The 25,035-nt window shown below is 38.5% G+C and overlaps 1 protein-coding gene across 6 annotated transcripts in view; it reads left to right on the forward strand.

Moving 5' to 3' along the window:
- Positions 1–22,488, forward strand: part of LOC122975607 (synapsin-3-like) — a 117,124-nt gene extending 94,636 nt beyond the window's left edge. For all 6 annotated transcript variants that reach the window (XM_044344129.1, XM_044344128.1, XM_044344125.1 and 3 more), the window contains 8 exons: positions 928–990; positions 9,423–9,565; positions 11,434–11,508; positions 11,662–11,764; positions 17,608–17,739; positions 18,609–18,627; positions 18,769–18,922; positions 19,176–22,488. In XM_044344129.1, coding sequence (XP_044200064.1) covers positions 928–990; positions 9,423–9,565; positions 11,434–11,508; positions 11,662–11,764; positions 17,608–17,739; positions 18,609–18,627; positions 18,769–18,922; positions 19,176–19,299 — 813 coding nt within the window. In that variant the 3' untranslated portion in view covers positions 19,300–22,488. The remainder of the gene's footprint in view (positions 1–927; positions 991–9,422; positions 9,566–11,433; positions 11,509–11,661; positions 11,765–17,607; positions 17,740–18,608; positions 18,628–18,768; positions 18,923–19,175) is intronic.
- The last annotated feature ends 2,547 nt before the right edge of the window (positions 22,489–25,035 follow it).

Raw genomic sequence — 25,035 nt, forward strand, 5'->3', positions numbered from 1 at the left:
CAACTCCACCTCAGGCCTCCTAAGCTTTGTCACCCTAAGCTTTAGATTTAGGGTGACGGCATGAGAGCCAACGTGTTTCTTTACAAGGCAGTTCTAGATACTTTATGTACACATTCAAATCAGTTGCAAAGGAAATAGTTTTCTGCTCTTGGTCGTCTCACGATGTAGTGCTTATCAGGTCACTCTATTGGTTTATCCCTACTTCTCTTCATTCTTTCTCCAACATATCAACATTAATGCATTATTTAAAGCCACTATAATCAATATCATCATCTTAACAATGTATAAAAATGACTACTTGTAATGTGAAAGGTGTCGCTCATGAACAAGCTCATCATGAACCCACAGGGCCTTCTAGAGTGTTTAAAGGTCTTTTTGCCCATTTTTGGTTTTATAGCCTACAGCTTTACTGCTTTGGTTCATTGTCACCACTCTAAGTAGCATTATTTCTAGATGCAGCAGGCAGTTTGTAGCAAACAAGCTCTGATAAGCTCACTCTACACTACCTGACCAGCACCAAGCAGCAAACAGACAAAGTAAGCATTTAGCATAACTGCTAAAAGGTCCAATATTTCCTTCAGGAGGTGGTGGAAACCAAACCAGAGCAAGAAGGAGAGTAAATATTGGACTTACATCTGCCAGGTGGCCAAAAACAAGACTCCAAATGTATGCTAATCTTCACCTTATCAACTTAATAGGGTGATAATAAGTAAATGTCAAGGTTTCTGCTGGCCACAAAAATCAGTTAGTGCAGGTTCAAACAGAAAAGTTTTAAAAAAGCTGTGTATTTGACCTTTGACCTTTCTGTTGCTTTTGAATAGGAATGCTATTTAGATGCAAAGAAGACAAGTACAAACTCTCCACACACCTGTGATAAGACAGTAGTTATCACCCCAGCTAATAATCTGATGTTGTCCTTTTCTTCAGGTTACAGCCCCTTCCTACCCTGTGGTGGTGAAGATGGGCCATGCGCACGCCGGCATGGGAAAGGTGAGTTTCTGGAAATATACAGACATAAACACCCTCACATTCACACTAATGTATTTGTATCAAACCCTAAATCTAGATGATTAATGCATCTCTCATATCTGTACATTAAATATTAAGCTACAGTAAGGAAACTGTTAGCTTAGCATAGCATAAAGACTAGAAGCATGGGGAAACAGCTGGGTGAAGGTTAAAATTAGGCAAAATTAGTAGGCAGACTTTTTTACCTTAGGAAAGTGCCAGGCTAAATGTTTCCCCCAGCCTCCAGTCCTCATGCTAAGCTAAGCTAACCATCTCTTAGCTCTGGGTTTACATTTAGCAGACATAAGACATAAGAATGGTATAAATATTCTCATGTAATTCCTTCAAGAAAGCAAAGAAGCATATATGCCAACATGCAGACCTATTCCTTTAAACCAGGAGGAACACAAGAGTACTTTTAAATTATCTATTTTCAAAAGACTGAAATGTCTGAACCTGCGTCACACTAACAGCACTTTTGCAGACAAGCTCAAAAGTTACATATTTCAATCTTTACGAGCTCAGATTATGGGACCACATTGAGATTTGTCTAGATCCCAGTCATGCAAATCAAACATGTGATCTTATCACGCCAGTTTTGACTGGTCTGAGGTTCAAACAGTAGGTAAGAGATTGGAAACCTAAACACCCTTCTGTCCTAGTTTGTACAGACTGGACCAGTTTCTCTATCATCTTGAAAATCAGTCATGATGGTCAAATCTAGTGCCCGAATCAGATTTGGCTGTTCAATAGGAAGATTCGACTATTTGTTCCTCTTTTTTCATATAGACTATCTGGCAAACAGTAAATCCATTGGCATGAGTTTCAGTGATGAGTTCAACCTCATTAATGTAGTCAAACGCAACAGAGTCATGGGAACATATTTTTGAGCATTTAAAAATCAATAAAAGACAGCTGCATATGATGCAAGATTTGAATTGTGGCCTATTTGAATTGCTGACATATAATGTTGGGCTACCATAAGCATTTGTCAGAATAATGAGACAGGCAGCACACATGAATTTCTGTTTAAATCAAGCTCTTATAGCCTAATTTGTTTATTTCACTTTAAACATTAAAAACAATGTGTAAATGAATAAACAATTGAAACAGTTTAAAGGGGACCTATTATGCTAATTTCCAGCTCAATATTTTTATTCTGGGACTCCACTACAGTAGCTTTGCATGAGTCACAGTTCAAAAATCTCCTTATTGACTAGCTCTTCATGCAGCCCCTCAGTTCAGCCTCTGTCTGAAACAGGCTTTAGCTCCTGTCTTTTTAAGCACATATTTATTAACGAATCAAATGATGTAAGATTGGAATTACTTTTAGATAAAATAAAAACAGCAGGCCTGCAAATTTAAAATAATTCACTGCATTGTCTGCTTTGAAATAATAACTTCTCGTCTTCAACAGGATAGGCTTATTAGGCTACTGTATTATAGTAAGTGCATTTTAGTAAGCTTCTTTCTGTTATTTTAATCCACACTGAGTGACCAAAAAAACACAAAACTCGACTGCTTGACTTAAAGAATCTCAGTTGACTGAGGGGTCCCCGACGGATGATTCAACTCATCAACTTTCAGCGGGCAGCCCAGCCAAATCACAGTCATAATCAGGCTGTGAAGTGTGTAGTGTGTTCCTAGGTTTACTTTCACTGAACGGATATCTGATCTTTTCTAAGAAGAAGAGCAAGCAGACACACACGCCACTGATAAGGTCTGAGCACAGTCCATCAGTCTCATCTTGATATACTTTAAGTTTTGTTGTTTGTTGTTCTCTTACACAGCAGTCTGGTACACTTCTGTATGGAAGTAACTGTGGACTGATGTCTATCATCTGTTGAATACAGAATGAGACGAGTGCTACAGCAGTAAGAAAGTTCACATACTTTTTCTTGAACATGTACTGTATCTCTGTGCCTTTCTCCCGCCAGTTATTTAGATTCACAGGGGACACTTCCTACAGTGTATATGTCTTTTGCCCTCGTCTGTCTGGATGGGCTTGGTTTCCTGTTCAGGAGCCAGACACACTATAGAGTTTCCCATAAGTCTCTGGGGGAATTTGGCAGGCCCTTGTAGAGCAGGACCTCATTCAACCCCTCAGACCTCACAGAACTCGGAGAACAGACAGGAACATGTGGGATTTAGGCCATTGATGTTTTGTTTGCTTTTGACAGAAACCTGAAATGCCTTAGTAAGTGGAGCTGTAAATGTGCATTTCCAGCCTGCTAATACAACATTAACATCCAAGTTATCACCTTTATCAATACATAAAGCTTATTTATAGGTGCTAGATGTAGCATTTTTTCTTAATAAATCATAACCGCATTCATTCTGGGGAGGGAAATCTACAGTGTTTCCACATTTGGCTGATGCCAAGTAGTCCAAGAAGAACCTCAAACCTGCAAAATCATCCTTAAAGTAGGCCATTTTTATCAGATTTGATTAGACTTTCATTCTGGACTATAAGCAGTAGGGCAGGAGGAAATTGTGTTCAAACTCTGTATAGACCTCTGTATGTTACTTGTGATTTGGTCACGCAGCACCGTCTATATTAACCTTAGCTCAGCCAAGCTTTAGGCTGTGGTAGTGAATGTATCATACGTAAGCAAGCAAGTTTGTAGTTATGTTAATAGAAAGCTTGGCATAGTCCTGGAAAGATTCTGATTTAAACCCAAGCTTGGGTTGCAACCCAATGTTGGACCAAGTCAAAGAGTAATGTATAGATTGCTGAGGCTTGACAGCCTTGACTGTCATCCATCTCACACGTGTCTGACAGAACAGATACGCTTTTATTTGAATCAATACAGCTGTTTATACAGGCTGCATAACGGCATGAGTTTCACCCATGCTTTGCATGCGTAATTGCATCCCGAACTGTATTTTTACACTTCAAATCAATTTTCTTCCAATTTACATGCGTAACTACAGTGATAACAAGACTAGGTCAAAACGTAGTGTATGGCTAGACTGGGTATGAAACGCTACAGGGTTTTTAATTTGAAACGACAGATACGGGAAGTGGCAACACGTGGTGACGAAGTCCCCTGGAAATGCGCCGGGCTTTGATGCCTCATTTTTTTCCGGCTGTATTCTGCGAAGACCCACTCTTCTCTACCTCTGATTGGCTAGTACTCGTTGTCCTTGTTGGTTAGGTTTAGGCATGAAAAGTGAGATGGTTGGATTAGGGTAAGAATATCAGGGTCAGAGACAATCAGAGGCAGAGTAGGGGCAGATCTTTGCAGAATGTGGGTGGGAAAAAATAACATGGCTTTGACTGAAGCCAATTTGACACAGGGCTTTTCTCAATACCAAGTACGCCAAGTTCGGACTTGGCAAGTTCAAAGTAAGTCCAAGGACAGGAGGACGCAGTACAATCATTCTGCAATTTGAACAGCAGCAGCTCAGCTTCAACACACCTACCTGACTGTACACTGACAAAATAATCAAAGCTCCAGTAAAACATTTTTTCTCACAAAAAATAACATAATTGACAGAGAGATGCAGTAAATTATGTTATTCAGTCTGTAATGTAGCTATAATAAAAATCCAAACTGTTATGTAGCTTAATAAAATAAAACAAAATTTAATATGGACTGAAATGTGTTGATATGTGTACATATAGAGCCCCAGAGGCAGCACTGTTGTTCTGTCCAGTAAAAACATGAAGCTTCACTTTACATTCAGACAAACTAATGTGACAGCTACAAGTCTTAGATTTCATCTGTGAGACCAACATTTATCATATATCATTATATTATTATATCGTATATCAAAATGCAATAGTATTATTTTTTATAATACTCCATTGCTGTGTATACTACAGAGAGGGAAAGTGCCAAAACTGGAGGTTGAAATGTAACATATATATAAAATAGTAATACTTGAATTACCTGATAACACCTCCTGTGCTCCAGTGGGCTGCAGCCAGAGAACGACTACTCTGTACTCACAGCTTCTCAACTGTCTATGAAGACCAGGCGGTGTGGTCACAACGCCAACCTTCACCACAATGACTGTAATTCCTCTGCGTCACTTCCAGTTTTTCTAAAACAAAAATAGAGCTCCCAGTTACAGCATCTCTGTACGCAGGTACTGATACTGCATGTACAGTAAGCTTCTGTGGTCTATCAGTAATTGAATTTTAAATTAATTTTGAATTGTAGAGACTCAGATTTACAGTGAGTATTTTACATAGTATCACTAAAAAGTAAATAGGTTAACTTCTTTTATCAGCTTAACACTGTGCTCACCACAAAAACATTAAAGGTTTTTAGCGGTTTGCTAGTTTTGGTGCTTTTTGATCAAATGCAGAGCTGGATTGTACTAAACAAAGAGACCAGAAGTAAAGATGTCCTCAGCAAATTTTAAATTATTTGTTCTTGTAGTTCATAGTTCATATTCAAAAACGAGGTTCTGATCTGATAAAATGTAATAACAGGTCCAGAATGACCAATACTAATCATAATACAGATGCTTTTTATCATTGAAAGCAGCGTATGTACTACTAGCAGAGTCATGTGTCATCAGCTGCTCCTCACATCTCCGAAAACACAATAGGTGTTATTTGGATTAATTGACCACGTATTGAGAATCTAAATGGTTACTTTGTCACTTGAAACAATATTAAGTCAGTCAGTCAGTCAGGGACATTCACTGTTATAAGGCTGGCCTCACTGTTGTGGACCAATCAAAAATTACAGGTGACCAACACTCAATACTGTGATTGGACACCTCCTTTGTAACCACAGACTGAGAACTGAAGGTGCTGTTGCTGCTCTGCTAACGTGCTACTTTCAAGGCACTGGTCTGACTCATTATATCTCAGACCTTTTATCGCTGTATGACCCTGCTAGCACTTTGAGATCCTCAGACAGGGGCCCTCTATCTGTTCCAGACTCTCAGCTGAAGACTAAGGAGAACAGAGCCCAGAGGCTCTGTTACACCCTGCCTGAGGAAATAAGGCAGGCTGAGTCAGTGGCTACTTTAAATCTAAGCTCAAAACGTACTTTTATTGCATAGCCTTCCCTGATTTTACTTGATGCTTGTTTTATTCTGTTTTGTGGGTTTCACTAATTTATTTAATGTCAGGATGGCTTTTTAATGTTCATTTGGCACGTTCATCATTTTATTGCTGTGTGTTATTATGTGATTCTGCGTGAGGCACTTTATAACTTAGTTTTGATAAGTTCTGTATAAATAAAGATATTATTAGGAATATTATTGTTATTTAGCTATCAATCAGACTCTTGCATGTCGTTTGATCTGGACACTGACAGTATGACATGAGATTTTCCACCAGGTGTGGTTCTTTATCTCTATGCCAGTGTTTCACCTTCTCTGGGATACCTTTTCACTTTCTGTTTGCACCATTATGGTTTGTTTAGCTACTTAGAGGAATTGCATAATTCTCTGAAAGGATTAGCATGTGTACAGCTCAGTGTTGGACCTGCTACTAGCTATCAGGTTCTACTTCTAGAGCCAAGATGTGAACTGTGAGTCACTTCCCTTCATTCATTTGATTTTGTTCTTTCAACTTCTGCCCACCTGCTGTAAACTGGCAGGGTTCAGTACTCTGACTCAATACTTTAGTCCATCTGTTAGCTCACTGTTAGCAACACTCACAATATGAAAGAATTTACCGAAATGCTCATAATAACTTTGTAGTACATACTTTACTTTGTGTAATTTATAAAATCATATGAAAGACAATAAACAAATAATATACATGGATTGTTTTGTTGCAAACTAACATTATATTGACGCAAGACTACTGAAGCCTTCCAGCCAGAGTGACCTTATTATCATAACACAAATTTCAAACACAATACAAAGTTAAAGCAACAATATGTAATTTTTAAAAGAAAACATTATTTTTCTTAACGTTGAATTCATTGCATTAAAACACATCCTTGCTCACTTCAGGATACTGCTTACACTGTACAATGAGCCTTACTTTGTCTGGTATGACCATTAGCTAATGGTGTCTAATGTTAGCAAACTTTAAGTAGATATTTCTTTGTATATACTGAATTAGTTTGGTGACTTAATTACTTCCTTTTTGTTCTACTAATGTGTTACTTTTGTCATGAGGGGTTGAACATTTCAATAAACTTTCCTAATAACACCTCTGAAATGTCAATCTGTGACATGGTAACACATAGTGTAGTGGTAGCAAGTATAGAGGGGTTATAACATCAGAAAACTTACTCAGAAATATCAAATACACAGCAATATCTAAAGTTTGCTAACATTAGCCACATAAGCTACTGTTCTTCCCAGACCAAGTAACAGCAATTCACCTGAGAGTGGGCCTACTGAAATGAGCAGGAGTGTATTTTATTCCTTAGAAATTAAACTTTTCACTTGCAAGAGGAAAGAGGAAGTTATTTCCTCCCTTAAAAGTTACATAGTCACCCTTTAAGGACATAAGGAGTCTCTATGCAGATTTCTGAGGCTCTATGTCAATATTTTTTCATCAGTTATCCATAGTTCAACTACACTGAGATACTATAAACTGTGGCAATTGAAAGTGTCTTCAGCATGAAAAATCAATCAGATAATAAATTATCAATTGATATTTGTTGAAAAAGCAACGGTACAAAGGTTTATAGACACAATTTGTTGTTCTCAACAGCTGCTCCCCAAGTGACCAACATAGACATCCTTGTTACACCACACAGATCCTATAGAAGCGATGTCTTCACTGCACCTGCACTGCACTATTTGGCTGCAGCTCAGGGAAGAATAGTTCTTACATTTTTTGCTCATCAGTTATCTCTTTGCTACTCTGCCTTATGAGCTCATTTGAGAAACTAATGGATTAACTTGGTGTTACAGTTCTCTACAACTGTTTTATATGTGGGTTCCAGCAAGCATATTCATGTTATTACCCATCAAAGTGACAACATTGTTTATTTGACCACATTTACAGTACTATCAAAGCTGCCCACCCTTCTTTTAAGCAATAAAACCTATTTTATTGTTTTGGTACCATTCTCATCCTTGTTCAGTTTTCTTTTTATTTGTTTTCCCATTGTCAGTTTAGTTGTGGCTAATTTTTGGGAGGGTTGCCTCATTTTTAAAAGTTCCTTGGGATTTCTTTGTTCCACCCTGATAGTTTGTGTTTCTTTTTCAGCGGGTTTTAGGATTTGTTTGTGTGTGAAAGTGTACTAAACCTAAAACCTTTAAAACAGGTCATTTAACATTATTGTGAGACCTCACACTGTCACATGTAGATGCAAGTGTCTTGTTTCCATTTATGCTCTGTGCTATTCAATACACCATGCAGATGTAAGGCATATGTGACGATACAAATATTTTGTTTTATTTATTATTTTAATTCTTCAAATGCCACCAAAACTTTAATTTGTCTTTGAGGCACAAAAATGATACAGTATGAGAGTAACAAAGTGAACAGTTTGAACAGACTGAAATCACTTTCCCATAACATTTTAGAGTGTGTTGAAGTCATTCAAACCCATTACTATAAGCCCACTTCAAACTACACTCATCTTCAGTAGAGCAAACAGAGTGAAGAGTTGTAACCCTGGAGAGGGTGAACCACAGCTTCCTGACATTATATATACAATACAATGACCAGAACTTTCATCATATTTCCTCCTTTTGTTGGTTTCTCTTTCTCGCTCTGGTTTCTCTTTCATGTGATGGCACGCCACCATTACCACTGGTTCCTCTGTGTAACTGTAATGATACCAGTGCGAGGGATGGTGATGATTGAGTGGAAGCTCTGGACTGAATCATTTTGCATCTTAGACAGTTAGCACAGTCTGCCATACATTAAAGCTTGATAGGTTTGACTGCCAAAATGCCCTGTTTCCCATGACCTGGTGGAATACGTAAATCTGTGCAACACAATCAAAGACGAAACAAAGAAGAGAGTGCCACCCACTGAAACTCAAACATCATCTGCAGAAAACTGTAGGAAAAAAACATCAGAATTAGGTTGTTTGATTGACAGAGTCAACTTTCGTATCAAAGGTGGAATTAAAATGAAGAATAAATTTGGATCTTGCCGAGCACTTCTTCAAATGGGAGACTGAATGAATGACAACTAGGTGTTTTTTTCCTATTTTACAATGACAAACCTCATTGTTAGAGAGTTAAAGTTAGTTTACCTGAATTTTATGTAACAGCCATGTTTTGTTTCGATGGGTTGCCATTACGTAATTTCCCCTCAGTCTGTGTTGACAGTCTGCAGTCTAATCACTTCATGGGAATGAGGTGACGTAGTTCAAAGCCACTGCTGGAAATGTTTCCATCCAGAGACCCTTCATTATCCCGCCTGTGCACAAGTGTGAAATTCCTGTGGGATTCTAACCGACCACTGCCAGCTTTGACGGCAGGCTTTGTAATTAGCAGCTCTCTAACGAGTGGCGTCTTTCCAACAGATCAAAGTTGAAAACCAACAGGACTTCCAGGACATCACTAGCGTGGTGGCTTTGGCCGGGACCTATGCCACTACTGAGCCCTACGTCCAGTCCAAGTATGATATCCGCATCCAGAAGATCGGCAACAACTACAAGGCTTACATGTAAGATGTTTCACACTACCAGCATCCTACATTTGACAGGAGTGACCTACAAAGTCAAACAGTAGTAACCGCTTGTAGGGTTCAGCACTAGTACAAATGTAGTGTAGCTGCCTATAAAGCTATTGTTTTGAGGCAGACATTTTCATGTCATAAATTCCGTTTTAATCTTGTCAGAGTGGAAAACACTCTGAAACAGCATTTAAACCTTCATGAGACAGTATTCCACTCACTAACAGACTTTTTCAACCACACAACTAACTATGGAACTAAACAAGAACTTATTTCTGTTTGCATCCCAACTGTGTCTGAAGAACTGTCACGATTGGGCATATAAGTATATAATAAATCTGATAAAAGCAAAGTAGGGATTTCTGGCACAACTTCACCTACGTCCAAGGTGCATGAAGGAGGAAAACAAAGTCTCAAAACTCCAGGAACACTTATAGTATAAAGAACTTTATTATAAGACCAATGCGTTTTGGGTTGTGGCCTTCATCAGGGTCAGCACACCTGCTTCAAATTAGTCTGATAACTTCTTGAATAGGAGGCTGACATTTCAGGCATTATTTTCACATGCCCCAACAGTTCCTGAACCACCAGGAAGTGCTACCTTCAGACCAGGGGTTGTTTTTTTGGTTCCTGGAGCTATGGGTGAGGAACTAAGTTTAGTCCCTAGTTCCTCTGGTCAAAACACAGGTAAGGTTCCTGAGTTCCTGAAATGGTGCCTGGACTCCTGGAAAAGTTCCTGCAGTGGAAACTGCACCAAAGTTTTCCAGGAAGAATTTCATTTAATTTGACTTTCATTTAACCAGAAAGACTGACAGAGATAAAGCCAGCATAGGCAGCAGATAACAAACTATGTCATATAATCAGCACTGAACTGAATTATCTGTAAGGCAGAAGCTATAACCCACCGCCTTTTCAGTGTTAGAGAAACTCTGAGATACAGCACAAAAAAAAAACAACCAAAAAAAAAACAAAACAAAGGAACTTTTCATGCAAAACAACTTCAAATATTTGTTACTACCCCCAAGAAATTCACTATATATATTATATAGACTATCATTTAATACCAATCATAGGGAGAATATCTGATCTTGTTAACTGTTTTTTAGCAGTGTTCAGATGGTCCTAACCTTCTTTCTTTATTTATAAACCAAATTCTATCCTATCACTTAATTAACGTCTACTTACAAAACACCAGCTTTGACCTTCATTGAAAAGGATGCAGTTTACAACCATTAAGGACCAGTACTCATTAGTTAGTGTTGGTTCACAAACTTGGTGATTTCAAGTTGTGTTAGTCCCTAAATTCAAATACAATTTTAAAGCTTTTTTAATAACGTTGTTTTTCACAAAGTGCTTTACAATGCAGTAAAGCAGATTAGAAGTTTTGGGATTTCAAACAGATTTTAGCAATGACGAAACAGTGCTTTCACTCGCAGATAGTCATGGTCCCATTCTCTCCTCAAACCCTCACACCCATTTGGAAGCAAGAGACCTTGTTCTGTAAATTTAGCAGAGCGTACAGTCACAATGAATATGAGTCAACACCCTCTTAGCTTTCAAGTCTCTGTATCTAAACAATTACTTGACCAAAAGCAGAGGAACAGAGTAGCCAAGCTTATCTCATCTTGTTTTCCCCTGGCCTCATCATGAAAGCATGTCTTTAGATGGCTCTGACACAAACATAATGTAGGTGTGGATGGCAATTATCATCACTGATGAACTGACGATAGCATCTCCCGTGAGATTCTCTATTCAGCAGCACAAGAAAAAGTTGCGAGTGACTAACTCTTGGTGGAGCGTTCAAGCTTTCTAACTGGAGGCGTATTGATTCATTTCCTGAACTTTTCCATTGATTTTAGGAGAACATCCATCTCTGGCAATTGGAAGGCTAACACAGGCTCTGCCATGTTGGAACAGATTGCCATGACTGACAGGTGAGCTAACTGCAGACCAATTTAGTAATTCACTACCTCCATATAAGAGTATGTCTGCTTTTTTTCTGAATCTCACATTTAAGAATAATATCTCCAAAGATTTTGGGGTCCTTAATTATTGGTTTATCAGTTATTGGTGTCATTGTGTTCCAGATACCGGCTGTGGGTGGACTCCTGCGCTGAGATGTTTGGTGGCCTTGACATCTGTGCAGTGAAGGCTGTCCACGGAAAAGATGGCAATGACTATATCATTGAGGTCAGTTTGTTTGAAAAATAACGCTCAACCTTAGTCTTAGAAAACATAAAAAAGAGCACAATTGTAATTTGATATATCAGCAGCACAAAAAAGGTGACAAACGAAGGCAACACCTGTTGAAGCAAAGGTGGTTAGATGGTACATTGTACAATGCAAATTTAATCTAAATGTTACAATGAATTCAGTCTACTTCCTGCCGATAATATTTTTCATGTCATGGTGAAAGTCAACAAGGAAGGGTGTAGCCAGACTTGATGGCACATGATCATCAGAGCCTTGAAAGAATGATTAGTCTGTAGACCAAACACAGGCTGCAGAATGAAAACAACATCAGGAGTCAGCGGTTGACTCACAGTGCCTGCTAACACAGCCTGTTTATTTGAGTCGACTGGTAAAGTTAAGCATTGGACTTGTTGCTTCTAGTTTGTAGACAAATAAAATTGCCTGGCGTGACCTAACACAAGCTGTGATGGAGGCTTGCTCCAAAGGCACTAACTCTGCCTGGGTTGGGGGCTTAGTTCCCACCCATGCTAGAAACGTATGCATTTAAAGGTCTGTAATATTCCTCATGAAAAGATCTACCAAAGAGAATAACATCACGTTACATTAAGTTAAAGTTAAAGCTGCTCTAAACAATATTTTTATATTAGCAATGGATCATCTGATAATATGTAATGTGAAAGGGGTCATGTTCATATAAACATCATGAATCCTGATTTATAAGGCAAAAGTACTGTCAAATTCAGGTTTCATTTTGAGATAGAAAGGCAAGAGGTTTTACATTCAGATATTTCAGAACTCTGATAGCAAACCATGATGTTTTGGTACCAATTTCTCTTTGGTTTTGATGGTATCATCCCTCCGACAGAGAAGGTTCTTTTCACAGCTGCCATTTTGCCCCAGTATTCAGCAGTCACGCAAATTCAAGAAATTCATCATAGAAGATGCGCAGAGACCAATTTCCACACATACAGGATGTGAAAATAGACTAGAATATGTGATGCAGGAACAAGATGATTGAGTTTTGAGTAAGGGGCATGATTTGCTTTCTCTCAAATTGAAAAACTCTCACTTTGCTATCACTATCGTTGTCACTTTCTCCACTGGCACATAAAAAACACTCTTAAAATGCTCAGACAGGTCCAGTCTTGTTGTATGCTGGTCATTGCAAAACAGGAAGTCACTAGCTGAAGTGGAAGTAGAAAAGGAATGTTGAGAGAAAAGTAGAAAGGCAAATCCTAACATTCCCTTAGAAAGCTCTCACATGGTAAAGGCTGATGATATGCTATGTAAGATGATGTAATGATGTGACTGGGACTTTTCCTGTAAGGATTGTACTCAGGAGAGAAGCATGAGACAAATAGTTGTATCATCTGTCATCAGTTTTGTTTTTAGAACAGCCTCAATTGTATTCAAATCTGAGGAAACAGGCTGGTCTGGGACATCTGACATGGCCATATTTAGACTGAGAGCATGACATCACACTTCTCTCTATCTATACACTGGGTGAGGTCAACAGTGAGAAAATAAGCCTCTTTTTTTAAAACTATCTCAGGAAATATCTACCAGCTCCCCAGAGATATGTGGTCTTAGAGCTGGGCTGTTTGGAAAGAGAAACCAGTGACACAGTGAAGTAACAATGTTCTCTGACGAGCAACACCTCATCCTCTTCTTTTTTATCTCTCTGTCTCTCTAACACTTCAGCATGATGGAATTTAATTAACCGCGACAGGGAGGAAGCTGTCGGTCCATCACGGTGGGAATCTGTTTTTTGTTCCAGACTAAGACATCAGCCATGACACCTCTCCCTAATGGGAAGTAATTAGGTGCTCACGGGCGCTTCATTAACAGTTTACTGCAGCTGATATTAACATGAGGCAGACTTTGAATCAGTTCAATTAAAAAACCTACAGACATTGGAAGATGTTGTGACATGACTTCCCACAACATCATGACACTGCACAGCCTAATGACAAATGACATGACAGCAAGGACTACAGTAAGAATGGCATGTCATGCCAGCTATGCCAACAACATGACAACAGGGCATAAAATGACACAATGCAACAGAACTTGATTATATAATCTCATATAACATAACAGTGATATGATATGGTGCAACACAATAGGAAACAATCGCACAACAATCACAGCACATGATCAGTCATGATACATCATTTACAAAGTACAGACTTAAACTTCTCATCAATTATTGCATGGATTGCCATGAAATTTGGTACAAACATTCAGGATGAATTGCAATAACATTGGTTATAGGTCCTTAGCTCTTCATCTAGTGCCAACATTAGGTAAAAAATTGGATGTGTCCAATACTTTGGTTTTATGATCAAATACCTGCAAAACTAATGACAGTCCCATCAGCCTCATCTGTGTTTAGTGCTAATTAACACATGTTAACACACAGTAAACCAAGATGGTGAACATGCAAAACATTATACATGCTAATATGTGCTACCATGCATTGAATGACAATACTAACATGCTGATGTTTTCAGCATGTATCACTATTTAGGCCTCACAGAGCCTTTAGCATGGCTAACGTATGATGGATGTTGTTATGCCATATATGATATATATATTATGTGACGTTATGCAACATTATATGACATAACAAGACCTCACAGAACAGAAGAGAATAGTATGAATCAAAATCTACATGACATGACATTACTGCTAATACTTTTTAAAAACAATGTAACTCAATAATGATATGACAAGACAACACACACAACAGTTCATGATTTGACTCAATACCATGACATGATTTTCATGACAGAATGAGCCATGACTCTTCATTATATGACATTCATGAGCTACTTGAATGAGACAGAAGTAGCATAAATCATAAAAACCATCAAGCTAGCAAGAGGGAGGGGTATAAATGCAACTATCAAGTTGTTTTCCTAGGAAAACATTACCCTGTGCCCATCCCTGTACCACAACTGCACCATAATTTTGAATGAACACATTTCACATGTTGTGCTTTGTGAACTTTCCCATACAGCAGGGTACATTGTCCAGACAGAACACTGTGCAGCTCAATAAAAGTGCAGAATAACACCTCTGTGTTCCAGTGCTGAAAAGGCCAGTGGCAGTCCCAGTCTTCTGCTAGATGACTCTGTATCCTAATAAATCAGCAGGGTGGATCCCAGCTCTGCTTGCCACCACACACCGTTTGAAGTGGGGCCTGGTGGTTGTTTGCCAGGCCTCTGCTCAGTCCCATGTGGTGATGACTCAACTGGCCAAAACACCGTGCCACACCCCACCTCACCGCCAAACCCGAGCCAAGAATCTGGGTACACGCAGAAAAGGAAGGGATTTAAAGGGTTTTTTGGAAAGGGTAGTGGTTCTGTGTGGATCAGTATGATCCTAAAAATCTCAAAAACATTGGTACCTAAGAACACAGAGGGGATTTTAAAAGCTCTTTCAGTTCTCCAGATTTGGATTGTTCCATGCATTCTTGAAGGTCAAATTTAATGGAGATTTTAATTTTCCTTTGTGGTTTGCCATGTTTCCACATGAAACAATATCATGGGACAGAGTTTAGCACTGGGAGGGGCTTGATCAAGAATGGTCTGCCTGGGCCTTAACCAAAATCTATGTCATATTTTTATTGGATGTAGCTTTTATACACTGTGGTAAGTGTATTAAGTACTTTGGCACCTTTAAAGACCAAAAAGCGTGGGATTTACATATCATATTCAGACTGAATTGCCATTTTGTTTTAATTAATTTGTTCAGTCTGACATCATGTTCATGTTAGCCAATTTTTTGTTGGGAGTGGAGGTAGTGAGTGACGTATCCTTCCCGCCAACGTCATTTTCAGCCAGCACAGAAGCTGTAATAGTGGTTGCTAGGAGCATTTAAGGTTTTTCATGACATCTGAGGAAATATGAGAGTGTAAGAGTTGTTATTTCTTGTACAGCATCAATACCATCCCTGCTTATTGTCATTTTTGTGGCCATTTTTCTGTCACTATGTTTCATGGATCTAGCTAGGTATCTAGCTGGCTACGCAAGAAGATGATATTGACATTCTTGATCCCGCCTACAAAGCTCTGATTGGTTGACTGTTTCTCCAACCAATAGCTGTCAGTGGGTGCAACACCAGTGAATCACTGAATAAATTACAGATGTGGGAGGTGATTCAGAGGTCTTTAGGCTACAATTTAAGGATAGATATAGTAGTAGAACTATAGATTCCCTGAACCGAATTTCATCTGACCTTTAAATGTTTCTGTAAATGGTTCTAAAAGTGGACCTCTTAGGTTTTTGTGGTGTGAAATAAGCCCCAAGTGCAACTTATCAGCTGCTATATAGACCATTTTAATAGTGTAACATTAGCAACAGCAAGTCCCTGGCTCTGCAAAGTCTTTGTGTACATCAGTAATGTCTTGTGCCATCAAAGGTCACACATTTCAATCTAACCAAACACCACCTGATCTGTGTGTTTTATGTTGCAAACCTGCCTGTCACGAATTGCCACTTTAGGGACAAATAAAGTATTTTGAATTGTATTGAATTGATGCCACTAATAAAAACAACCTCAACCAGAGAAAGAATGGGGAAGCCCATTCAGTGAAATTAATTGGTGCACTGTTTGGAACGGGATCCCTGCATGCTTTCTGTGGCACATGGTCGGGCTGTGCTTGGCGTACACTGTGTACGAACGGATCAGGACATGCATGCATGCGTGGCGCTGTGTTTACAGCCTGTGGTCGGGGCGCGGTGCAGCAGCCCCATCCGCTGCACTGGGCATCTGCATCCAAGCCAGCAGTGCCAGCAGCCACACTTCTCTGCTGCTGTTTGTTTTGGTCTTCAGGGAGGAGGACAGCGGGTCTCCAAGCTCCATGTGCTTCTGTGGTTCTCCAGTACACGTGTACGTGCATGTGAGCTGAAGTGGTGGGAAAGTTGTTGGTTGTTTTTTTTCTTTCTTTCTTTTTTTTTTTTTTTTGAGGTTAATTATTTGTGTGGCAATGGATGTGGTCTGTGCCCTTCCAAGTCATGCCCGGGGCAACATAATATTTACAGATGGAGTCACATTTTATCGTTCACTCACTGGAAATTCTAATTTTTCTCCCTTTTTGCACAGGGTGGCACAGAAAAATAATACTTTAAAAGATAAGACATGCACTGAAATATGCCATTTCACTTATCTACAACATTAAATGGAGGATAGGTCAGTGACTCACAACTTTTTCATCTCATGTAGCAGTACCTTATCTCAGGCTGCACATGCAGAGTAAACAACTTAAGTTTCACTTTTACTTTGATTCACGTGATTGATGGCTCTCGTGGCTGAGAGGCTGGAGAATTATGAGAGATAAAAGAGGGGAAAAAAAGCAAACATTGGAGAAAACTATCTCTTATGCTAATCTTCTACGGGGTCTCACTGCAGTTTAGTAGGACAGATGTAGAATGAGGGACTTTCTGAGGAGCATGACAGTGCATGGGAACAAACAGAAAAGTTAGTGTCATGCTCAGTGCATCCGGCCATAAATTGTATTTAAAATCAGCAGAGTTTTTATAACTTGCATCCTCTGAACTCAACAGTCACACACTACATAGCAGAACATTATTGTATATGTAATCTATATAAAATAACTATCATTACTGGCAAGACTCCACTGAGTCTATTATCACTGACATAATCTGGGACCTGAGAGAGAGCATATACAATATCTAATCTTTGTATGATAAAAGATACAACACTGCCATCTAGTGGAGGAATGGTGTTGGGCCTCAGCTGAAGAGCTGTCACTCCACGCTGTCAGTAGATTTAGGAAACATCCATCCAGGAGGCTGTTTTTTCTCTCTCTGTAGGTGATGGACAGCTCCATGTCTCTGATTGGTGAACATGTGGAGGAAGATAAACAGCTGATCACAGAGCTAGTCATCAACAAGATGGCGCAGGTTCTGCTGGGAGTTTCCACACCTCAGCCATCCTCTGTTAAGGTACATCTGACACATTTGCTTTAAACAGTTACCATAATAAATTCTACTGCTGTAACTACTGCTACTGATATGAAAAGTACTGTTGATACCTCAAACTGCTGCTACTGCTACTATCATTACTACAACTGTACTACTTATCATACTACTATGACTATTACTGCTACTATACCCATTATTACCATTCTGTACACACAACTGCTACTAATACTGCCGCTGTTAATACTAATAAAACTGCTATCATTCAACTCCTATTATAAACAAAAATGTTATTTACCACCATTGATAGCATTACTAATACCATCACTGATTTTTCTTCTGTTACTACTACTACTACCATTGCTACTATTACTAATAATATTACTAAGCCTGTCAATAATATTAGATTAGATTAGATCAGATTAGATTGTCATTTAACAAGTACTTAACAATGAGATGCAGTTAGCGTCTAACCAGAAACCTTCATGTTGGGAAATTAAGCCTACAGAAGGTGTAACTGAACAGCAAACTGAATCAATAAAATATCGAAATCTTTGTTTTTAGTATCTGGGAGATGTGACTTGGGGGAATTTTGACTATAACCTCAGTATTTTTTAAATCCTGGCTACGGCCCTGTATATAGTAACTACTATGATTACTTTTGCTAATATTTGTGCTGGTACTACATTACTTAAGCATCATCACTACATCTAATGTGCCACTTCATTACTACTATCTCACAGATTTTATCCAGGAAATATAACTTCAACAGTGCAATAACAGTACAATATTAGGTGGAATAACAGTCTCTGAAATATATGCTGTACATCTGAAACCTCCTCTACTGTCTTAACTATATCAGTGTGTTTCTCTCTTTGTCCCTCTGTCCACAGACCACACAGCCCAGACGAGGTAAGAAATACTCTCTTTATTATTAGAATACTGTTCTAATAATAAAGAGAGCAGTATTGCTGCTGCTGTGTTAGGGTCAAAAACTGACGTATGTGTGTGTGTGTGTGTGTGTGTGTGTGTGTGTGTGTGTATGCACTGCAGGGGGACACCGCTCTGCCTCCGCCTCTCCCTCCCAGTCAGCCCAGGGTTCACCACAGCGAGCCCGGTCAGCCAACACCTCACCCAGTCAGGCCTTCCAGCCTGGGCCCATCCCCACCGCCGGACCTGGAGCTCAGAAACAGTCACCACAGCTAAAGTAGGTCCAGACAGAAGTTCCGGTAATATCACAAAGATAATGTAATGCCTCATGCTGCTACTAGGTGGAGACATGGAGTCAGCTGACAAACTGTCTCCTTTAAATCAACACTTACATGCAGAAAAAAACTACATCAGTTTAATGAACATTTGTGGAGTGAAGGTTACATTCAGAAGGAACACTTTTCACCTTTCGCCTTCCTGTCTTACTGAAAAAGAGCAGAAAGTAAACTACTGTTCTGTTTACCACACAGCAAATCCCAATCGCTGACCAACACCTTCACAGAGACGTTACGAGGAAACGTGACCGACGACGAGGCCAAAGCTGAGACCATCCGCAGCCTCCGACAGTCCTTTGCCAGCCTCTTCTCCGACTAAGAGCCTCTTCAGACGCTTCTGCTTTCTGTCAGTTGTCAGGTTAAAAGAAAAACCTGACTGGTTAATCTGTTAAGGAGTCTCCTTCCTCCTCACAGCCTCAGCTTCCTGTTATTTTTCTTTCCTAAGTATTTGTGAAGTTTAACACCTGCTGTCCACAGATAAATTTACCACTTGAAAGGCCAACTGATTTTAGGTGTCCGAGACAAAGGCCACCAAGCTGTTGACTGAAGATGTCAAATATAGTCATCACCTGTATTTCCTCTGGTGATTTATGAACAGACACACAGAGGGTAGGTGTTGGAAAAAAACATGTAAAGGTATTGTTAAACTGACATATTTGTCTTCCTTACAGGAGATTCTTAGAGATGTAGGAGGTCACCTCAAAGTCAGAATCAAACCAAACCCCATTTAAATTTCTGTTACTTTTACTCAGATTGATTGTCCTGTCTGTTTCTTCTCTGCTGTTCATACCAGTTAAGACCAGATGAAGAAATAGATCCATATAAGCATCAGTCCAGCCTTTCTCTTGTTAAATCTTTGCAGACATGGAACTGCAACCCACTCCTTATACCCATAATCCCTTGTGTTTTTATTGAACGGCACTGAAGGGCTCATGGTAGGAGGAGAGCCTATTTCAGAAAGAATCAACCCAAACATGTGACTGATCCCTAAAACTAAGATCAGCAGTCAGATATTAACAACTTGGCCTTTCTAGTGGTAAATAATTACAGTAAATAATCATAATCTAGCTCGTACTGCTTGGGATATAGTCGGTATTCTGCATTCAGTTTGTCCAACCAGTGAAACTGTTTATTATCTGGTCATGTTTGATTTGTCTATATATATATATTTATTTATAATTCATTTAAATTATTTAAATTGACATGCAGCTTCCGAAACATTTGCAGATGTCTACGGCAATATTCTTATCTTAAACTGTTCCAGTTAACTTATGAGAAATGTACTGAATCCTCACAGCTCACCAGCGATTCTGAGCATCTTGCCAGCAGCCACATTTCTCAGACATCCGTGTGCTGTAGACACATATTGGCTTACGTAGTGACTCCTCTACCTTGGCCTGACATTACCAAAGTGCTTTTTAATAAAACCGAAAAAAAAAAATCCCCCACGCACTGGGTCAAGAAAACAATCACACAGCTAATCAACCTTTGAGCTTGTGATTTCACAAGGTGCAAATGCTGTACTGGCTTACAGCCATCGTCTTCCATCACAGCTCAGATCTTCTCCTCCAGTCCTTCTTTTTTCGTTATTTAGTGTGTTGTGCTTTGTGAATAGCACTACGGAATATTGTTTGTGGGGGATTTGTATCATACCTACTATTGCTGTGTGTTTTAAGGCGAACAATGAGGACGTAATATTTAGAGACTTTTAAAGAACCTAAATTTCCACTGAGAAAGAAGAGGTTTGGTTGTATAACATCGCAGCCTATAACTTTATTCTCTACTACTAATGAGACTGCAGATAATTTATCATTGAAAGTGTTCATTTTCATCTTGGTCAAATGATGTGTATGCAACATCTGCAGTGGTAGCAGCAAAAGCAGACAGCCTCTTCAAATATTCATCCTGCTTTGGAACTGCATGCAAACGTTTAGTGAATGTTGTAGAGTCGAATTGGTATTTCCTAACAGAAACCCACCACAAGCTTGTGATCTTAAGTACTCTTTAAAGCAGCAAAACCAACAGTAACACTTTATTTTATGGGTCCCAATATTTCTTCATAATAATTCCAGGAAGTTTCCTGTAAAGGACTGTTTAATTTGGTGCAAATTCTAGCAAAGATATAGACAATGTTCTGAGAAAGTACTCATAGTAAGTATCCAGAAAAATGAAACGATGTAGTAGTTGCTTTGTTTAGCACAGTTTCAGGCGGTTGTTGATTCCCTCCAAAGAAAGGCATCGCTACATTAAATTGATGCTTCAAGTTAGTTAGTAACGCCTCAACATTTTGACTTTATGTATTCGTCAGTAATAGCATAACTGATGAAAACATATTGTCTACAAATTGTAGTAAATTTGTAACAAATTGTAGTAAATTGTATTTTTTTGCCTTCTTTCTGAAGCACCTGATACAGTATTGAGACATGCGTACATTATGTTGTAGCCATCACTTTTTTCAGTCATTATTAACTGTCACTGACTGAAGATACATTTGGATACATATAAATATTCCTTTATTTAATGGAAATCTTATTTTCCAATTTTGTATATAAAACTACTGTACTTTAGTAAAAGAAAAAACTTAAACGTACACCAACTATAAATACTGTCTCCTTTTTCTTTATAATTAGCACCAAATTAAGTTTTTTCAAGGAACCTTCCTAAAAACACATACAGGTACATATCATAAAATTACTATTACTATATTATTATAAGGGAACAGCAAGGGCCCATAAAGAAAACTGTTATAAAATAAACAAAAAAAAAAAAACAGGAGTGACTCTATCTTCAGATTTCTGTGCAGAGCACAATAACAATCAGTTTATGGCTCTTTTTGCTGGAAAATTATCAACATCTCTGTAATTCCTGAATAAACCTAGATTACTTTTTTATATTTGATTCAGAGAAAGTTAGTGTCATTAGGTGTCAGAGTGACTGAAATATCAGTATGACTTCAGTTTCTTTTTACAAAGAGGACATGAATATACTACTGGTTGACATGCAGTTTAAATGGACCTGTCATTAATCCAAAGTCTGAAGTTCTTATAGTTCTTTTTAAAGTAATACAATTGTTAATAATAATAACAACAACCATAACAATAATGATGATAATAATAATAATAATAATAATAAAAATAATATGAACCCTTTTTAAGGTAAATATAATTTAAATGCATGAAGCTGTATAAAATGTATGGTGGTGTGTGTGGGTGTGTATGTGTGTGTGTGTGTGTGTGTGTGTGTATAGTTGTAAATTACCCATTATGATTAATAATGACTACAACAAAAAATAGAAAAACTGCCCATATTTGCAATAATTATGTTAATAATAATTGTTAGGTTTTCATGCAAGTTTGATTTAAAACCTTGAAGCTTAAAACTTTGCCTTTCAGTCTCACTGGCAGTGACATGAAAAACTTACAGCACTACTTCAGCATTTTGGGAAATACGCCTATTTGCTTTCTTGCTGAGAGTTAGAGAAGATTGTTACGACTCTTAGCTTAGCATAAACACTGGAAATGGGGAAACAGCTAGCATGTCTTTATCAAAAGGGAACAAAATCTGCCTACCAACACTTCTAAAGCTCACTAATTAGCACATTATTAGCAACTTATCATTTTTACACTTTTCATTTTGTACGGCTTACACAAATGAGATGTAACATGTTAATTAGTGAGCTTTAGAGGTGCTGGTAGGCAGGTTTTGTAAGATTCAAAATATCCAGAAATATCCTGACTAGCTATTTCCCTTGTCTCCAGTCTTTGTGCTAAGCTAAGCTAATCGCGGTGGCTGGCTGTAGCCTTATATTTAACGGACTAGAAATCCGATACATGTATTTCCCTAAATGTCTAACTGTTGTTTTAACATTGTTTGTTCACAGTGCTAATAAAGTGTTATCTTCACGAATACACACTACAGTGCTCACTGTAACATCAACCACATTAAGAAATGATTCAGATTGTATTGACACTTCTATTAATTGCTGCTTTGGAGGCAAAAATAATCTGATTGGTTGCATTTACTCTCAATTTGTCACAGAGCCACAGAATCACAACACTTAGCTTGCTGCCCACCTTCCATCACAAAGTCTTTGCCAGTGATATTTTCCTTTTTTGCCAAAATTATGATTCTTTTGCTCCATCCAACCAGAACCAATCACTGGTTGTTATAGCGCTGCCTCAGAGGATTGTTTGTAAAAGTGAAATCCTGATCTGCAGTAAGCTTTCTCGTGGAATCAGTGTCTTGTCATTGAGCACTTTTGCAACTAGTTCATCACCTTTGGCACTGTGTTAAAATGGACCAAATTTGCATTTCATTGTAAGACCCCTTAAGGTTTAAAGCATTGTTTTGTCTTTACTGTAAAGATGCCTACCAGTTAGTACCTAATACTGCAGTGTGATAAGCCATAACCAAACCATAAGGATTTACTATCCCTTATGTGCCATGCAATAATGGCTGTGACGTCGCTCATAAACTGACATATTAACTTAAATCACTGTGTTCGATAACTTTAAAGACATGAGGTGGACTGTCCTGTCCTACAGAGGCAAACAACAGTAACTGAAATCAAACCACCTGATCAATGATCTGTTACTAGTGCCTCTGTCAGGATGAAAGATAAACTTTGATGTCAGATTTCTCAGTTTTATCACTCTCTGTGTTTGACAGTTGGGATCAAACTGTTGTCATACATTCATGCTCATCTCTTTTGGATAGATTATTATAAGTTACCACATGTTAGATGATGATCTGCTTTTTTTCAGCCAGATAAAGTCTCCCATTCAGCTGCTAAAGCTTAACACACTTGATTTTTTTTTTGGATTTGACTCAATTCGAACTGAGCTGCAAAGTTTAGTAACTACCTCAAGTTCAGCAGTGCTTTGCAGAGACTGACTTTGGAGTGGTAGTACTGGAAAATATCTTGTGAAATGAGCAGTGTTTTTGATTGAAATTGATATGATCCGTGCGTGAAAAGTGAGAGGATTCTGTTCCCTCAACAGGAAGGGATTAGTTTGATACATGAATTATAGAAAAACAAAAAAACGTTATGTCTGTGATGTCAACATGAGGGGATATTGAAGATGGGAGTTGCTGCTTGTTTCTGTTTCAACTTGTTTGAGCCAAAACATCAGAGCAGAGGCAGCAGACTATGAGAGCTTTGCATGTGACAGCAACCAGACTATAGTGTAACAACATCTCAGTCACTGAAACACAACCTTAGGACTCCATAGTGGAACTATAATTTTCAAAATCGCCACATTTCATCACTGAGACCTCACCTTTTTTTAAAGCTTTTCTGAGGTTTTTGTTGCCACAGCTTCCCAGACCGTCAGGGCCCCCGAAGGCCCCCAGCATCATTGTCTGGTACTGTATGTGGTCGTTCATTTCATTTCAAGTCAGTAACTTAAATAACTTTGTTCATCCCTAGCATGGGACTTAAAAACGGGCAAAACTGTTTTATAATGTGCATGACTAAAGCACAATATAAATTGAAATAATGATAATCTAAAAATGTAATAGTCTACCTTTATCATTTGAATTGATATTGTGCTTACATGGTGCATATTCCTAAATACAATTGCGTTTAAAATGTCCACATATTGACCAAAGTGACGAAAGATTATTTGATGTCAATTTAAAGATGTCTGATCAATAGCCAGTCGTTAGATGATCTTAATTTCCCACCAGATTTGCTAGAGAAGCTTTTTATTTATGTATTTATATTCATGAATTGCCTGATAAAGTACATATAATGAAGCTGCCACTTGTAGCCAGTTGTGCACACTGTGTCTTAAAGGCAACAGGATACACACACAATGCAGAGTTGGAGGAACAGGTGGGCCATTTGGGGCCCACGGCTCATTTTAGCCCTGGGCCCCAAAGCCCGCTAATCCGGCACTGGTCCTCATTTTTTTGTTCTTTTTTTTTTTGTGCCACCAACTAGTGGGAATGAGACAACCAGCTTTGAAAATATTTTTTTTCTTAAGATAATAATTAGGCTTTAAGAGACATATGTTTTAAGCTCTTATGCTTGATATACAGGAGTCTCAGCCTA

This window comes from Thunnus albacares, chromosome 23 (assembly GCF_914725855.1).
Source record: "Thunnus albacares chromosome 23, fThuAlb1.1, whole genome shotgun sequence".
NCBI lineage: Eukaryota > Metazoa > Chordata > Actinopteri > Scombriformes > Scombridae > Thunnus > Thunnus albacares.